Below are 17,084 nucleotides of genomic sequence, written 5' to 3'. Positions count from 1 at the left end.
CTTGATAGAGTGGGTGTAGAAAGGATGTTTCCTATGGTGTAAGTGTCTAAGACCAGAGGACACAGCCTCAAAATAGAGGGGTGTCCTTTTAGAACAGAGATGAGGAGGAATTTCTTTAGCCAAAGAGTGGTGAATCTGGAATTCATTGCCACAGGCAGCTGTGGAGCCTAAGTTTTTATGTACAGTATGTTTAATGCAGAGGATGATAGATTCTTGATTAGGTCAAGGCATGAAGGGATAGTGGGGGGGGGGGGGGAAGGCAGGAGATTGGTGTTGAGGAAAAATGGATTAGCCATGATCTTAAGGTTTTGTGGTCTCCCCTCAGCCTCTCTACAGTGACACTAGAGAACAACACAAGATTGTCTAGCCTTACCTTATAGGCCATACCATCTAATCCAGACAGCATCCTGATATATCTCTTTTTTTTAACTTTTTTTTATTGCATTTTTAAGTAGTTACAAAATGAAGTATGGAAAAACAATGTATATAACCCTTCCCCCCTCCCCTTATCCCCTCCCCCCTAACTGCCCTATAGAAAAAAAAGAAAGAAAGAAAGAAAGAAAGAATGCCTGGTTGTTGGAAGATCTCCACATGCTCCATGGAATTCGTAATAACTTTAATATGTATATTTATTTCTTTCCCCAAATAACCAATTGTTTCATCTTCAGAACATTTATAGATTTAATCCTGTCTTTTGTAAATAAGGGCTCCAAATTTTCAGAAATGTTTCATATTTATCTCTTAAATTATACGTAATTTTTTCTAATGGAATACAACCATAAATTTCTTTCTTCCAAGAATCTATACTTAAATATGTATCCGATTTCCAAGTAACTGCAATAGCTTTTTTGGCTACTGCCAGTGCAATTTTTATAAATTCTTTCTGGTATTTATTTAGTTTGAGTTTTGGTTTTATCCCTTCAATATCACCTAATAAGAGTAATATTGGATTATGAGGAAATTGTGTTCCTGTAATTTGTTCCAGTAAAAGTCTTAAATTTGTCCAAAAAGGTTGAATTTTAGAACAAGACCATGTAGAATGTAAAAAAGTACCAGTTTCCTGGTTACATCGGAAACACTGATCCGATAAGTTTGGATTTAATTTATTTATTTTTTGTGGTGTAATATATAATTGATGTAGAAAATTATACTGCACTAATCTTAACCGAACATTTATTGTATTTGTCATGCTATCAAGACATAGTCTTGACCAATTTGTTTCTTCAATTTTAATATTCAAATCACTTTCCCATTTTTGTCTTGACTTATGAACTCCTTGTTTAATTGCCTGTTTTTGAATCAAATTATACATACAAGATACAAATTTTTTAATATTTCCGTTTGAATTAAAATTTCTATTTCATTAGGTTTCGGCAATAACATTGTTTGACCTAATTTTTCTCTTAAATAAGCCCTTAATTGAAAGTAACAAAATAAAGTATTATTTGATACTTTATATTTATTCTTTAATTGATCAAATGACATTAATATACCTCCTTCAAAACAATATCATCATCATCAACATTTATCTTATTCCATAAATCAATCAAATGTTTTAATATAGGAGATTCTTTCTTTTCCCGTATCCATTTAGATTCCCATTTGTATATAAAATCTTCTGGTACGTTTTCTCCTATTTTATCTAGTTCTATTCTAACCCATGCCGGTTTATCTTTCTTGAAAAAAGATGCAATAAATCTAAGTTGATTTGCTTTATAATAATTCTTAAAATTTGGAAGTTGTAATCCTCCTAGATCAAATTTCCATGTCAATTTTTCCAACGATATTCTTGACATCTTACCTTTCCAGAGAAATTTCCTCACATATTTGTTTAACTCTTGAAAAAACTTCTGGGGTAATTGTATTGGTAATGATTGAAATAAGTATTGTAGTCTAGGGAATATATTCATTTTTATAGTATTTACTCTACCTACTAATGTTATTGGTAATGCCATCCATTTATCAAGATCTTCCTGAATTTTTTTCAAAAGTGGTAAATAATTTAATTTGTATAAGTTTTTTATGTCATTATCAACTCTTATACCTAAATATTTTATACCATTTGCTGGCCATCTAAATTGAGTTATTAATCGACATTGATTATAATCTCCTTTAGTAAGAGGTAAAATTTCACTTTTATCCCAATTTATTTTATAACCCGATATTTTCCCATATTCTTCTAATCTATAGGATAATTTGCGTAGTGAATGTAGTGGATCTGTTAAATAAAGTAGAACATCATCAGCAAATAAGTTAATCTTGTATTCTTCCTGATTAACTCTGAAACCCTTAATATCTGGATCCATTCTAATTAATTCAGCTAGTGGTTCTATTGCCAACACAAACAAAGCAGGTGATGATGGGCAACCTTGCCTAGTTGATCTTGTTAACTGAAATGATGTTGAAATTTGACCATTTGTCACTACTTTAGCTTTGGGATTAGTATTTAAGGTTTTAATCCATTTTATAAATGATGTTCCTAATCCATATTTTTCCAATACCTTAAATAAAAAATCCCATTCCAATCTATCAAATGCTTTTTCTGCATCTAAAGCAACTGCCACACTCATTTCCTCCCTCTTTTGCGCTAAATGGATTATACTAAATAACCGGGTTACATTATCTGCCGATTGTCTATTTTTGATAAATCCTGTTTGATCCATATGCACTAATTTTGGTAAGCATTTAGATAATCTATTAGATAAGATTTTTGCTATTATTTTATAATCGGTGTTTAATAAAGAAATAGGTCTATATGATGCTGGTTTTAAAAGGTCTCTATCTTTTTTTGGCAATACTATTAAAATAGCTGTTGAAAAAGATTCTGGAAGTTTATGCGTTCTTTCCGCTTGATATATTAACTCCATAAAAGGAGGAATTAATAAATCTTTAAACTTTTTATAAAATTCAGGTGGAAAACCATCTTCTCCTGGAGATTTATTACTTTGAAGTGATCCCAAAGCTTCCTCAACTTCCTTCAATGTAAAAGGCGTATCTAATCCCTTTTGTTCTTCTGTATTTAATTTTGGAAGAGTTATTTGTGATAAAAATTATTCTATCTTAACATCATCATTCTTTGATTCTGATTTATACAACTCAGAATAAAAATTCTTAAAAGCCTCATTAATTTCTAGAGGCTTATAAGTAATTTCATTCACTTTTGTTTGAATTGCATTTATTGCTTTGGAAATCTGATTTGTTTTTAACTGCCATGCAAGAACTTTATGTGATCTTTCACCTAGTTCATAATATCTCTGTTTAGTTCTCATAATTACTTTTTCTGTTCGATATGTCTGGAGTGTATTATATTTTAACTTCTTATTAATAAGTTGTCTTTGTTTTTCTTCTGTCATATTTCTTTGAGATTCTTTTTCTAATTTTATAATCTCTTTTTCCAATTGATCTATTTCTATCATATATTCCTTCTTAATTTTAGAAGTATAACTTATTATCTGGCCTCTCAAATATGCTTTCATTGCTTCCCATAATATAAATTTATCATCAACTGAATGTAAATTTGTATCTAAAAAGAACTGAATCTGCTTTTTCATAAAATCACAAAAATCGACGTTTTAATAGAATTGAATTAAATCTCCATCTATAAATTGATTCCTCTTTATCTATCATTGTCATTGTCATTATTAAAGGAGAGTGATCAGACAATATTCTTGCTTTATATTCCACATTTTTCACTCTATCTTGAGTATCTATATTGATAATAGGAAAAAATCTATCCTAGAGTATGTTTTATGTCTATTTGAATAGAATGAATAATCCCTTTCTTTTGGATTGATTCTTCTCCATATATCAATTAAATTTAAATCTTTCATCAATGATAGAGTTAATTTTGCTACTTTTGATTTTGTAATAGCCTTTGTTGATCTATCTAAAACTGGATCTAAACAAAAATTAAAATCTCCACCTATTAATATTTTATCATGTGCGTTAGCCAAATTCAAAAAAACCTCCTGTATAAATTTTACATCATTTTCATTTGGTGCATAAATATTCATAAGAGTCCATAGTTCTGAAAAAATTTGACAATGTATAATTAAATATCTTCCTGCCGAATCAGTTAATACATTTTGTATTTTAATTGGTAAATTTTTATTAACCAAAATTGCAACTCCTCTCGCCTTTGAGTTAAATGAAGCTACAATAACATTTCCAACCCAATCTCTTTTTAATTTCTGATGTTCTATATCCGTTAAATGAGTTTCTTGTAAGAAAGCTATATCTATTTTCATTTTTTTAATATATGTTAAAATTCTTTTTCTTTTTATTGGTCCATTAAGCCCATTAACATTAAAACAAAAAATTCAATAGATTAGTCATTATTTTTAATTATGTTACTCCAATCTATAATAATATCTAATCTTTCAACTTTCATTGTGTCCTGGGAAATCTTTTTAGAAGTCTCCATGTTGCTATGTGTGTCCCCACCAATCATCCAGGCAAAAGAATAGAAGAAAAATAGAAAGTAAAGAAAAAAACAAAATACCCCCCTACTAATGTTGTGAAAGAAAAAAAACACAACATTACCCCCCTCTATTGTACGGGTCATGGCAATCGCCATGATTACACACGTGAATCCCGTAGTAACCGATTCAAAGCTCCCCAGCCCCCCCGCAACATAAAAAGTACATATATAAAAAAAACATACTATTCTCAGTTATTATTTCTAAAATTTTACTTTTCTCCCTTATATCATCCTTAAATGTCCATCAGTTCCATTCACTATCTCTGTCGTCATCTTTAACCATTACATTTAAAAGTCTCTACGTTTAATTAGCGAAGAGATGGGAGTTTTTGTGTGAACACCTCCGCTTCTCGATAATCAGAAAAAAATCTTTTTCCCTCCTCCAAAAAAATTATCAGTGTTGCTGGGTGACGCATTAAAAACTTATAACCTTTTTTCATAAAACATTTTTAGCTGGGTTGAATTCTTTCTTTCTCTTCAAAAGGTTATAACTTATATCAGGATAAAAAAGAACTGGTTTCTCTGCTATCATCAATGGACCTTTTCTTCTTTTAGCACCTTGGGCAGCTGCCTTCAAAATCTTTTCTTTATCCTGGTATCTTAAACATCTTATCAGAATTGATCGCGGATTTTGATCATCTTGAGATCTTGGTCTTAAGGCTCTGTGCACCCTTTCAATCTCAATTGAAATTTCTTCTCCCATTTCCAATTTTTCAGGTATCCATTTTTGAAAAAAATTTATTGGGTCTGCTCCTTCGGTACCTTCTTTAAGTCCAACAATTCTAATATTGTTGCGTCTACTAAAATTTTCGAGCTTATCAATTTTTCCCACGAGTTGTTTTCTTTCTGATGTCCAGGCATCATTATCATCTTCCATCTTCTTCATTCTTCCATCCATTTCTTCCACTTTGACTTCCAAATCTGTAATTTTCTTTTCCATTTTTTCCTGTTTCTTTGTCATTTTATCAAACATAGCCTCCATTTTTGTTATTTTTTCTTTAATTACTTTTAATGCATTTAATTTTTCTAATTTATGCATTATTTGCCTCAAAGTCTTTTTTGTGTTTTCAGAGGAACTTTCATCTTCTTCTTCTTCTCCATCTTCGTCTGATTTTTCCAGAGAGTCCGACTCTCTCTCAGACTCACTTTCACTGTCGGTTTCAGTCGTTGCTGGGTTTTGTAGTTCTGGTTGCACTCGTTTGCGCATGCTCGTTCCTTTACGCTTGCGCAGTTCTCGTTGATCTTTTCCTTTAGAAATGGCCGATGCTGCCGCGGCCTCCTTTTCTGTTTCACTGGTGGTGTGTTGTACCTGAGTCCGCGGTTCTTCGGTAGAAGTAGGCCTTGATTCTGTTCCAACTTGAGCGGTCTTCGCGGAAGTAGTTTTCTTCATCCTCTGTTTATGAGGCATAGCTTAAAACAATCCAGAGTAGTTTATGAGTAACCTTAAAAAAGTATTGATTGACTTTTCTTCACTTAAACATTAATTTATTAACTTTTTTACGGGAGGGCTGAGTTCCAGCGTCTCGATCCTACGTCATCACGTGACGTCCCTCTTCTGAACCCCCTCTCACCTTCAGTCTCTACATTTTCCCATAATGGGGCAATCAGAACTGCTTAGAATAGTTCAAGTGGGGTCTGACTAAAGTTTTGTATAGCTGCAGCTAAACTTCCTTATTCTTATACTCAACATGCCTGCCAATGAAGGCATGCTTCCCATATACCTTCTTTGCCACCTTAACCACTTGTCTAGCCACTTTCAAAGAACTATGGACCTGGAACCCAAGATCCCTCCCTACTTCAAAGCTGTTAAGGGGCCTATCATTAAATGCATACTTTCTTCTTTAATTTGTCTTCCCAAAGTACAACACCACACACCTGTGCAGATTAAATTTCATCTTCCACTTCTCTAACCATATCTATCCTTGCCTGCTGTATTCTTTCATAGTCCTTCACATTGACCACAGTTCCACCAATTTTGGTGTCATCTGCTTACTTGTTAATCCATCCATTTACATTTTCATCCAAATTAGTGATATATGTCACAAATAGAGGTCCCAGCATTGATCCTTGTGAAAAACCACTTGCCACAGACCTCCAGTCAGAATAACAGGGTGTCAGCCTTTACCTTTCATCTTCTATAGGCAAACCAGTTCTGAATCTAAACTTGCATTTCACCCTAGATCCTAAGCATATTTATCTTCTGAATCAACCTACCATAAACATCCTTATAACATGCCTTACTAACATCCAGGCAGGTAACATCCACTACCTTACCCTCATTAAGTACCGTAAATTCCGGACTATAAGCCGCTACTTTTTTCCCACGCTTTGAACACTGCGGCAACACTGTGGCCTATACTACGGTGCGGCTAATGCATGTTTTTTTTTCATGCCGCCAAAAACATTTTGCCTCGTAACAGTAGACCAATAAAATTGATGAGTAGTTCACAGAGGTCCAATGAAATTGTACGATAAATCAAGCACACTTTCACAATTAAATTATTGTAAATCAGTCATTTGTACTCACCCTCATCAACATGGAAAACACTCGAAGAAAAGCATATGATGCAGCTTTTAAGTTAAAGGCAATCAATCTGGCGGTTGAAGAAGGAAATCGAGCTGCTGCACATAATCTTGGCATAAATGAATCGATGGTGAGACGATGGAGACGCCAGCATGAAGAATTGAGTCAATGCAAAAAGACGACAAAAGCTTTCAGAGGTAATCATAGCAGATGGCCCGAACTTGAAAACTTTCTTGAAGACTGGGTTAACACACAGAGAGCAGGCGGTCGCGGTGTTTCCACCGTGCAGATCAGACTGAAGGCTAAAGCATTCGCCACCAAAATGAAAATCGAAGATTTTAGAGGTGGGCCATCGTGGTGTTTTAGATTTATGAGACGAAAAGGCCTGTCCGTCAGGGTACGCACGCCTCTGTGTCAGCAGCTCCCTCCCGACCATGAGGAACAACTTGCTAACTTCCGCACATTCACTCAAACAAAGATAGCGGAGAATTCCATCGGGCCAGATGATATCATAAATGTGGATGAAGTACCTTTGACGTTTGACCTGCCTCTCACTCGGACTGTTAATAAAAAAGGTGACTCGTCCATCACACTGAAAACAAGTGGCCATGAGAGAACGCATTTTACTTGTGTTCTGAGCTGCACAGCATCCGGACTAAAGCTTCCACTGATGGTGATTTTTAAGCGGCTGACAATGAAAGTTCAGTGAAAGCTGCCATCAAGAGTACAAACTCAATTCCAGCTGTGATTCCTGGGGGCACCACGAAGTATTTGCAGCCACTGGACATCAGCATGAACCGGGCATTTAAAGTGGCACTGCGCGTTGAGTGGGAGGCTTGGATGACGAGCAGCGAGAAATCCTTTACCAAAACAGGACGCATGCGAAGAGCATCTTTAACTCAAGTCTGCCAGTGGATCCTAAATGCGTGGAGCCGTGTCACAACATCCACCATCACCAACGGGTTTCGAAAGGCTGGACTGCTGCGTGATGAAGAGGACCGCATGCGCTCAAGTGAGAGCGACAACGAAGAGACTGAAGTGAGTGACGAGATCCTGAGATTGTTCAATTCAGACACTGAAGGACTTTGATGGTTTTAGTGCGCAGGAGGAAGATGAAGAAGGCGATCAATAACTTTTCCTGGTAGGCTGCAGTATATATTTTTTTTACCAGTCGTTAGGAGATATTGGAATGTTGTTCGTGCACTGTTCAGTAAAAAAGTATACGCAACGTAATTTGTGTGTTACCGATACGTATGTATATTTAAAAGTAGCTGTGTTACAGGCACTGTTCCAAAAAAAGCATTTGCAATATGTATTTGTTTATGTTACCATACGGATTTAATTAAAAGTTAAAAAATCGTCACGTGTAATATCTTTCTGTGTAAATATCTCATATTACAACGTGGAACACCTGCGGCTTAAAATCCGGTGCGGCCTGTACAAGTACAAAATTGATTTTCTTTCTAAAATTAGAGCGTGCGGCTTTTAATCAGGTGCGCTCTGTAGTCCGGAATCTACGGTACATTTGTTGCCTCAGAAAGTTTATAAGGCATATCCTGGCCTGCATAATGTCATGATAATTGTCCTTATGCAGCCCATGCCTTTCCAAATGCACACGAATCCTATCCTCAGTATCCTCTCTAACAGCTTACTTACCACTGACGTGAGCTGACTGCATTTCCTTTCTTGAACCAAGGCACAATATTTGCGATTTTCCAGTGTTTCGGCACCCCTCCTGTTGCTAGTGAGGACACAAAGGAGCCTGTAAAAGCCCAGTAATCCCCTCACTTACTTCCTTAAATACTCCTTTATTAGTTGAGCATTGCATTTAAGAGCCAAGAAGTGATGTTGCAGTTCTATAAAACTCCAGTTAGACTGTACCTAGAGTATTGCATTCAGTCCTATTTACCCCAGTACAGGAATGATTTGGAGGCTTTGGAGAGGGTGCAGAAGAGGTTTACCAGAATGCTGCCAGGATTAGAGGGAATGTGCTATGAGGAGAGTGTGGATAAACTTCTCTGAGAAGCAAAAAGCAGGGTCATTCAGGGCATTCTGCACACCACAGATCGCTGGAAGCCATTGGATTGTACACAGAGAAAGTAAGATTTTAAAAAGCGAGCACAGACAGGCAAGACATTCTGCACGCCTCCAATCAGGGATTATGTAAGCACTTAGCAAGAGCCAATAATAACAAGTTGTGTTTAAGTGGAGTGGCGACTATGTGAGTGGGACAGGTTTAGAATGGAAAGTTCAGGCTTTGTCTCATACAGGTGTTAACCCTCAGGTTCAGCCAGCATGCGTTTGTCTTGGGGAAGCCAGCCTCTTGCCCAGCCAAACTGAGAAATCTCGTTTGTGTGGATGCTGTGTGATGTGTTGCCTGGTTGCAAATCAGTACCACTAAATATCAGACAGTACACCGTATGCAATTAAACAATTGAGCTTTGTAATTCTTAATCTGACTATAGGGTTAGTGAAGAAATTAAAAAGAAGAAGGGCCCATTTTAATGAAACAGTCTAACGTGCACGTTGGAGCTCACGGTTGTCTATCCATTCGTTCCCCATATACCTCCTCCGAGCGTCATCAACTCCCAGACCCTCGCTCAAGGTCCACTCCGTCCTGCGATCTACCAACTCTCTCCACTTGCGTCTTCTCTCTTCATCTCTCACCGACAATAGACCGTGAATACCTTCTCTCAGACACCCAAGAAGAAACAACATGCCCCTCACTGGATGGGGCACATTCCAAAGCCCCCGTTATCTCTAGTCATAACTCAAACACTGCTACTACAGAGAAACCATTACATAGGCAGTGAAACATTACAGAGAGGCCATTACATTAGCAGTGAAACTTTACAGAGCATTACACAGGCTTCAGTGAGAAGAGAAGGCTGTGGGTAGATTTCAGGTAATTTTTTTTCTTTGTTTTTTACTTATTTCACAGTTAGAACAGTGGGAATGCCAAACAGGACAGTAGAATGCTCCTCTTGTGGGCTGTGGGAAGACAGGGAGACCTCCAGTCTCCCTGATGACAGGAACTACAAGAAGTGCATTCAGCTACAGCTTCTTGCAGAACATGTATAGGAATTAGAGCTAGAGTTGTATGAACTGCACATAGGTTTACTGACAGGCAATAAAGGGAGATAGTTACACCTCAAGTGCAGGACACAGGTAACTGAGTGACTGAGAGGGGTAAAGACGATAGGCAGCCAGTGAAGAGAACACCTGTGGCTGCTCCTCGCGACCACTTCAGATACTTTTGAGGGGTATGAACTTCAAGAGGAAAGCCACAGCAGTCAGCTCTCTGGCACTGAGTCTGGTTATGTGGCTCAGAATTGAAAGGGGCAAAAGAGACGATTCACTGGTTAGAGGAATGAACAGTGGGTTCTGTGAAAAAGAATGAGATTCCTGGATGGTATGTTGTCTCCCAGGTGCCAGAGTCAAGAACATCTCAGATCTAGTTCACAGCATTCGTAACTGAGAGGGTGAGCAGCCTCTCATGCAATGTAAACTTAACATCCCAACTCCTGTACTCATGGCCTTTCATGAGCCAAAGGCTTTCTTTATGAATATATCAACCAGTGGTGCTACTATCAAGAAATTCTGGATCTATATCCCCAGATGCTTCTCTTCCACCACACTCCTCAGTGCCCAACCAGTCACCATGAAAGACCTACCAGCTGGTCCTACCAAAGTGTAACACATCACACTTGTCTGAATTAAATTCCATCTGCTATTTTTCAATCCATTTTTCCCATCTTCCTCACTTTCCACTACATCCCCAATCTTGGTGTTGTTGTGTTTCGTAACTTCAAAACATTGAAGTAATTCAAAGGAAAAGACAGGAGTCTGAAAGAAGACCATAAGAAATAGGAGCAGAATTACGTTGCTTGATCCATTGAATCCGCTCTGGCGTTTCTTTATTGCTGATCCATTTCCCTCTGTGCCCCAGTCTCCATCCTTCTTCCTGCCCTGATTAGTTAAGAATCCATCAACCTCTGCCTTAAGTATACCCAATGGCTTGTCCTTCACAGCCATCTCTGGAATTCCACAGATTCACCACTCTCTGGCTAAGAAATTCCTCCTCACCTCCTTTCTAAATGGACATCCCTCTTTTCTGAGGCTGTGTCCACTGGCCTCTCCCACTGGAGAAAACATCCTCTTGACATCCACTCTATCAAGGCCTTTCAAAGTTCATTAGATTTCAGTGAGATCCTTTCTCATTCTTCTTAATTCCAGTAAGTGCAGGCCCACAGTCATCAAATGCTCTTCATATAATAAGCCTCTTAAACTCCTTTGAACCCTCTCCAATGTAAGCACATCCTTTCTTATATAAGGGGCCCCAAAATGCTCATAGTACTCCAAAGTACTGGTGCCTTATAAAGTCTTAGCATTACATCCTTGCTTTGATATTCTAATCCTCTTGTACTAAATGCTAGCATTGCATTTGCCTTCCTCACCACCAACCCAACCTGCAAATTTAACCTTTAGGGAATTAGCCACCTCAAGAACCCTAGGGTATAGACCATCTGGCACAGATGACTTACATGCCTTCAGACCTTTCAGTTTCTCAATACTTTCTCCCTAGTAATGGCAACTTCACTCACTTCTCCCCCATGTCCTCCACAGTGAAGACTGATGCAAAATACTTCTTAAATTCATCTGCCATTTCCTCATTCTCCATTACTACCTCTCCAGCATCATATTCCAGCAGTCTGATTCTTGCCTGTCTTTTCCACTTTATATATCTGAAGAAACTTCTGGTATCCTCTCCATCGACTCCTTCCTTTTTGGTCTTCCTTTGGTCAACCTTAATGCACACAGAGTAGATTCTGGTTAGCTATACGCACAAAAGCAAATGCTTGCAACTTTACTTAAGCTAAACTAAGCCGTGTTTTCCAAGTAACTGCCTGACTAACATATCAGAAGATTTCTCAGATATGTTGCCTACAAAAACTGTTGTAGTCAGACCACTGTTTTCATCACTTTCATGATTTCTCTGAGCAGCATGGTCCTTCCTTGGTCCAACATGCTTTCCAACCAAGAGGTTGGCATCGACACCTGTTTGCCCTCCAGTTCATGATGTACAGCATGGAGACGGTTGTGGCATCATCCAGTAACTTTAATTCATTTTCAGTTGACTCTTTTGTTGGAATCCTGAGGGATTCTACAGATATGTTGAAAGCAAAAGAATTGCAAGGGACAAAACTGGTCCTCTAGTAGATCAGAATGGAGCTGAAAGAGATGGGGGAAGTCTTAAATGTTTTGTTTCTGCATCTATATTTTCTCTGGAGATGGACGCAGAGTCTGTAGATGGACTGTATTTGGATTACAGAGGAAGAGATGCTTGCTGTCTTGAGGCAAGTTGGGTATTTAAAACATACTTAACCACAGGTGCTGGAGGATTGGAGGAAAGCTAGTTTTATTCCATTGCTCTAAGAATAAGCAGTTAGCGCTGTACAGCTTGGAGCGTCAAAATTTGGAGTTCAGTCCTGGTGTTCTCTGTAAGAAATGCCTGGGTTTTCTCTAGATGCTCCAGTTTCCTCCCACAGTCCAAAGACGTACCAGATAGGTTAATTAGTCATTGTAAATTGTCCCATGATTGTTAGGGTTAAATTAGGGTTGTTGGGGGTTGCTGGGTTGTGTGCTCAAAGGGGCGGAATGGCCCATTCTGCTTTTTACTTCTAAATAAAAACATTTTTAAAATGTCATTCTCCAAACAATTACTGCATGTTTGGCTTGCCGAGTCAGTCTGTCTTTAGCCCTTCGTGATAATTGTATTCTCCATTGCAAATGGTTGTCTGATTTCCTGATTTACAGTAAACCAAGCTCACCATTGCCATAACAGTTTGGGTGCCTATTAACAACTCCCGCCAGTTTCTTAGCTCTACCCCAGTTAATTTCATGCCTTGATTTCCTGAAATAGGACCCCTCCTCTCTGCCAACGTTATCACAATATTTTTTTCCAGGGCTTCCTCAATTTCTGTTTTGTCCACTCCTTTTTAAAGTATTATCGTATCCTGGAACATTTAATTGTGAATGCTGGTTACTTTGTGACATTGTTCCAGTGCTGGGTAGTACAGTGATGTTGCTAATAAGAGTTGCTGCTCACCAAGCTAGAGACTCAGGGTCACTTCTGGCCTTAACTGCTGTTTGTATGGAGTTTGCACGTTCTCCCTCTGACTACATGGGTTTCCGCTGGATGTCAAAGTTGTGTGGGTTGATGGGTTAATTGGCCACTACAAATTTCCCCTTGTGTGCAGGTGAGTGGTGGACTGTCTGGGGGGAGTTGATGGAAACATGAGCAGAATAACAGATTTGTGTACAAGCGGATTGATAAGTTTTTGGCCTAAGGTAGGAGGAGTCAATTTTAGAAAACCTAGCACATTTATTTTTCAACATAGTCCCCTCCTACATTTACACACTTAGTCCAGCAGTCGTGGAGATACGGATCTTGAAACTCCAGAAAGTGTCCACAGCAGAGGTAATTGATAAGTTCATGGTCTAGGGTAGAAGGAGATGAATTATACAGCTCTCGTTACATGCACATGCAGGTCAGCTCTTGGAGTGATTATGCAGAAAGTTTGAAGTTAATAACTCATCTCCTTCTACCATAGGCACAAACTTATCAGTCAGCCCTGATGAGTTATTAACTTCAAACTTTCTGCATAATCACCCTGAATGGAGTTGAGAGAGGAGGCGAATGGGCAGGTGTAGCACTTTGGCCACTTGCGGGAGTTAAGTGCTGGGAGGGAGATTAGTGGCGAGGGACAAATGGACACGAAAAACTTGCAGGGAACAATCCTTAAGGAAAGTGGAACGTGGGGGCCCATTCAGGGCCCCATATAGTCCTTCCAATTGAGGCAACATTTACCCAGTGAATCTAATGGGGTCGTCTATTGTGTCCTGATGCGGCCTCCTCCACATTGGTGAGACCCGTCGTAAATTGGGGGACTGCTTCATCGAGCACCTCCGCTCCATCTGCCAGAAGTGGAACGTCCTGATGGCCAAACATTTTAATTCCCATTCCCGTTCCGACACGTCAGTCCATGACCTCCTCTTGTGCCACCAGGCACCCTCAGGGTGGAGGAGCAACACCTTATATTCTGTCTGAGTAGCCTCCAACCCAGTGGCATGAATATCAATTTCCCCTACTGGTAAAAAAAATCCCTCCCCCTCCCTTCTTCTATTCCACACTCTGGCCTCTTACCTCTTCTCACCTACCTATCACCTTCCCCTGGTGCCTTCCTCCTTCCCTTTCTCCCATGCTCAACTCTGCTATCAGATTCCTTCCTCTCCAGTGCTTTACCTTTCCCTCTCATCTAACTTCACCTATAACCTTAAGACCATAAGATCTTAAGGTGTTTCTAAGGTGGAGTAGAACAAGGTGTTGCTCCTCCACCCCGAGGGTGCCATCATGGTAGTATAGAAATTCCAGTTTAGAGTGAAAGGAATGGCAGCCATAGGTTTTCAAAGAACATTAAGTATACTGTTATGGATCATGAGTCTAGAATGGTGAAGGACATGCTTACATTATACATTATACAAACAAGAGAAAATCTGCAGATGCCAGAAATCCAAGCAACACATACAGAATGTGTGGATTGTATTCCTGCACCGTGAAGTCTCTTCTAGAGATGCCTACTCTGAAGAAGTTTTAATCTTCCGTTCTGCTGAAGGGTTTCAGCCCAGAACTTCAACTGTACTCTTCCCCAAAGATGCTGCCTGACCTGCCAAGTTCCTCCTGCATTTTGTGTGTGTGTTGCTTTCACATTAAACACAGGGTTTCCAATGGAAATGTGAACAGAATAACTGAAAATTGTTGCCAATTTTGTTTATGGATGTAATGCTTGGTCTGCACACATTTTTAAGTGTTTAAAATTTGCCTGTTTATCAGATATTCAGCAATATTCATTGTTTTGTTTTGGTTTGTAATATACAGGAACTAAAGAAAGTAAAAGTAGAATACCCTCATTATGGTCACTATCTCCCCATTGAAAACCAGGGCCGGGCAGTGTCCATGCCCCGACTAGAAACCGAGTCCGAGGTAAATGCTGGTTTCCTCCCTATCCAAAATCAATATATTTGTGTTTTTGTTCTCCATTTCTTTCTGTGCTACCTGGAAATTACTACAAACCACTCTCTGCAATCTATTTTGCTGTTAAATTGATGGATGATTGTATCTATAATTTGGGGAAAACATATGTCCCTATTCCATCTACAGAAACTATTCATAAATTTAAATCTTCTCTCTGTCTTAGCTGTTCAGTGTCAAAGCCGTTGGCTGTGAAAAAATTTATCCCAGATGAATTTACATTCTTGTTTGACCTCAATGTACGTGAATCAATCTGCAACATGTCATCTTATGAGATTTTAAGGAAGCTGGAAAATGATAGAATTTAGGTCAGTAACGTAGTGATATCCAATTTGGATTTAAAAGGACCCCATTCGAGAAGATGATTAAATTGCAGAGAATCATAGAAACTTATGAGAGAGGAAAGGACCCTTTCAGCCCACATCCTCCACGCTATCATAATGCCCACTACACTAATCCCAGTTGTCCACATTCACCTTTCCTATCCAAATACCTGCCCAAATGTCAAGTAATGTTGCCTGCCTCCTCTGGAGGTACATTTCAGTTACCCACCTGCCACCACACCACCAGACATTCCAGCTGGAGAAGCTCTCCAGTTTTAAATAATGTAAATGCAAGAGCAAAGAGCCAGGTTGTGAAAGTGTTGAAATTAAAATGACTGTTGTTAATATGTATGCCTTAATACATGGCTTAGCTGGCTAAAGAGTTAGATGTTTGTTGTTCTTGTGATGACAGTCCACTGAAGATCCAAGCCCCATGAAGCGTTCATTCTCCACATTTACTGCCAACCACACAAACAGCACCTGGCTCAATGAGTACTCTTTGGAGAGAGCTGGTCCAGAGGACCTTTACCAAAAATGGAGCCGTCGACATCTGAGGTCATCCGTCAGGTCTTCAAATGCAGGTAGGATTTTGCACTTATTCCCACTGGGTGGGTAAGGAAGCACTGAGTCTCAATTACATCTCACAGACTTCAAACAATAAACATGGGCGACCTTGTAGGTTAATCTGTAACTATGCCACACTTCTAAACTCATGTGAACTCCACCCGTCCAACTGTTCTGGGACAGTCAACCAGCATGAAATGCTGGAGTCAAGTTTCACAGTGAAGGAAAATAAAGATATTTTGTGAACATGAACGACCTCATCTGAAACACCAGATCTGTTTCTCTCCCCTCCACCGCTGTTTGACCAAAAGTACATCTGATTCCATTACATTACACGCAACCTCCCTGGCCATTTGCCTTCTCTAAGCATTAGAATAAGTATTGATTTATTATTGTCACAATGACAAACTCTATTTTGCTTGCCATCCATACAGATCATTTCAGAACATCAGTACATCCAAAGTGAAAAACAGAATGCAGAATATAGTGTTACCATAGTTTGTCTGGGCTTTACAATACATTGCTGTCTAAGTTTCTGGTCACCTAACTCTTTGTCACTGTACTTAAGCCCCAGCTGAGTTTTATTTGTGAAGAATCCTCAGCAAGGCTGAGCTCTGAGTTCTGGGTACTCCCTACACAGGCAGCCATGAGAGAGGCCGTTCCAAGGAGAGGAAGCACCTCCTCTCACCCGAGAGGTCTCTCTGCAACTCGGAGGAGCGTGCTCAGCACTCACAGCACCCATGCCAGGACCAGAGGATGTCTCGATCACCAAGCCCAGGATATTCACACAGTGTACAGGAGCAGGTAGGTTCCCAGGATTTTACTCCTGCCCACTGATCTCTCACTGATGGAGGGTTTGATACCACAATGGAAGAGCCAATGTTCGTTGTCACCAAATATGTAGTGACAGTCAGTCTGCTGGAGTATCTTATCTGGCTGAGCAGCTTCTCTGGGGGGAAAGGAACGGTCAACATTTCAGGTTGAAACTCTACAACAGAACTGAAAGTGGAGAGGGGCGGTGGCCAACATAAAGAGGAGAGAAGGAGAATTGAGAAAGGGTCCAGAAGGTGATTGGTAGACTGCAGATGGATGAAGTGTTAC

General features: G+C 39.1%; 1 protein-coding gene across 1 annotated transcript in view; it reads left to right on the top strand.

Moving 5' to 3' along the window:
• Positions 1-17,084, top strand: part of LOC132402214 (probable voltage-dependent R-type calcium channel subunit alpha-1E) — a 600,800-nt gene that overhangs the window by 574,496 nt on the left and 9,220 nt on the right. Inside the window, exons 45-47 of the mRNA XM_059984957.1 lie at positions 14,944-15,048; positions 15,832-16,000; positions 16,624-16,787. Of these exons, the coding sequence (XP_059840940.1) occupies positions 14,944-15,048; positions 15,832-16,000; positions 16,624-16,787 (438 nt within the window). The remainder of the gene's footprint in view (positions 1-14,943; positions 15,049-15,831; positions 16,001-16,623; positions 16,788-17,084) is intronic.

Source organism: Hypanus sabinus, chromosome 11 (genome assembly GCF_030144855.1).
Source record: "Hypanus sabinus isolate sHypSab1 chromosome 11, sHypSab1.hap1, whole genome shotgun sequence".
Lineage (NCBI taxonomy): Eukaryota > Metazoa > Chordata > Chondrichthyes > Myliobatiformes > Dasyatidae > Hypanus > Hypanus sabinus.
This window is presented reverse-complemented; position numbering and strand designations above follow the sequence as displayed.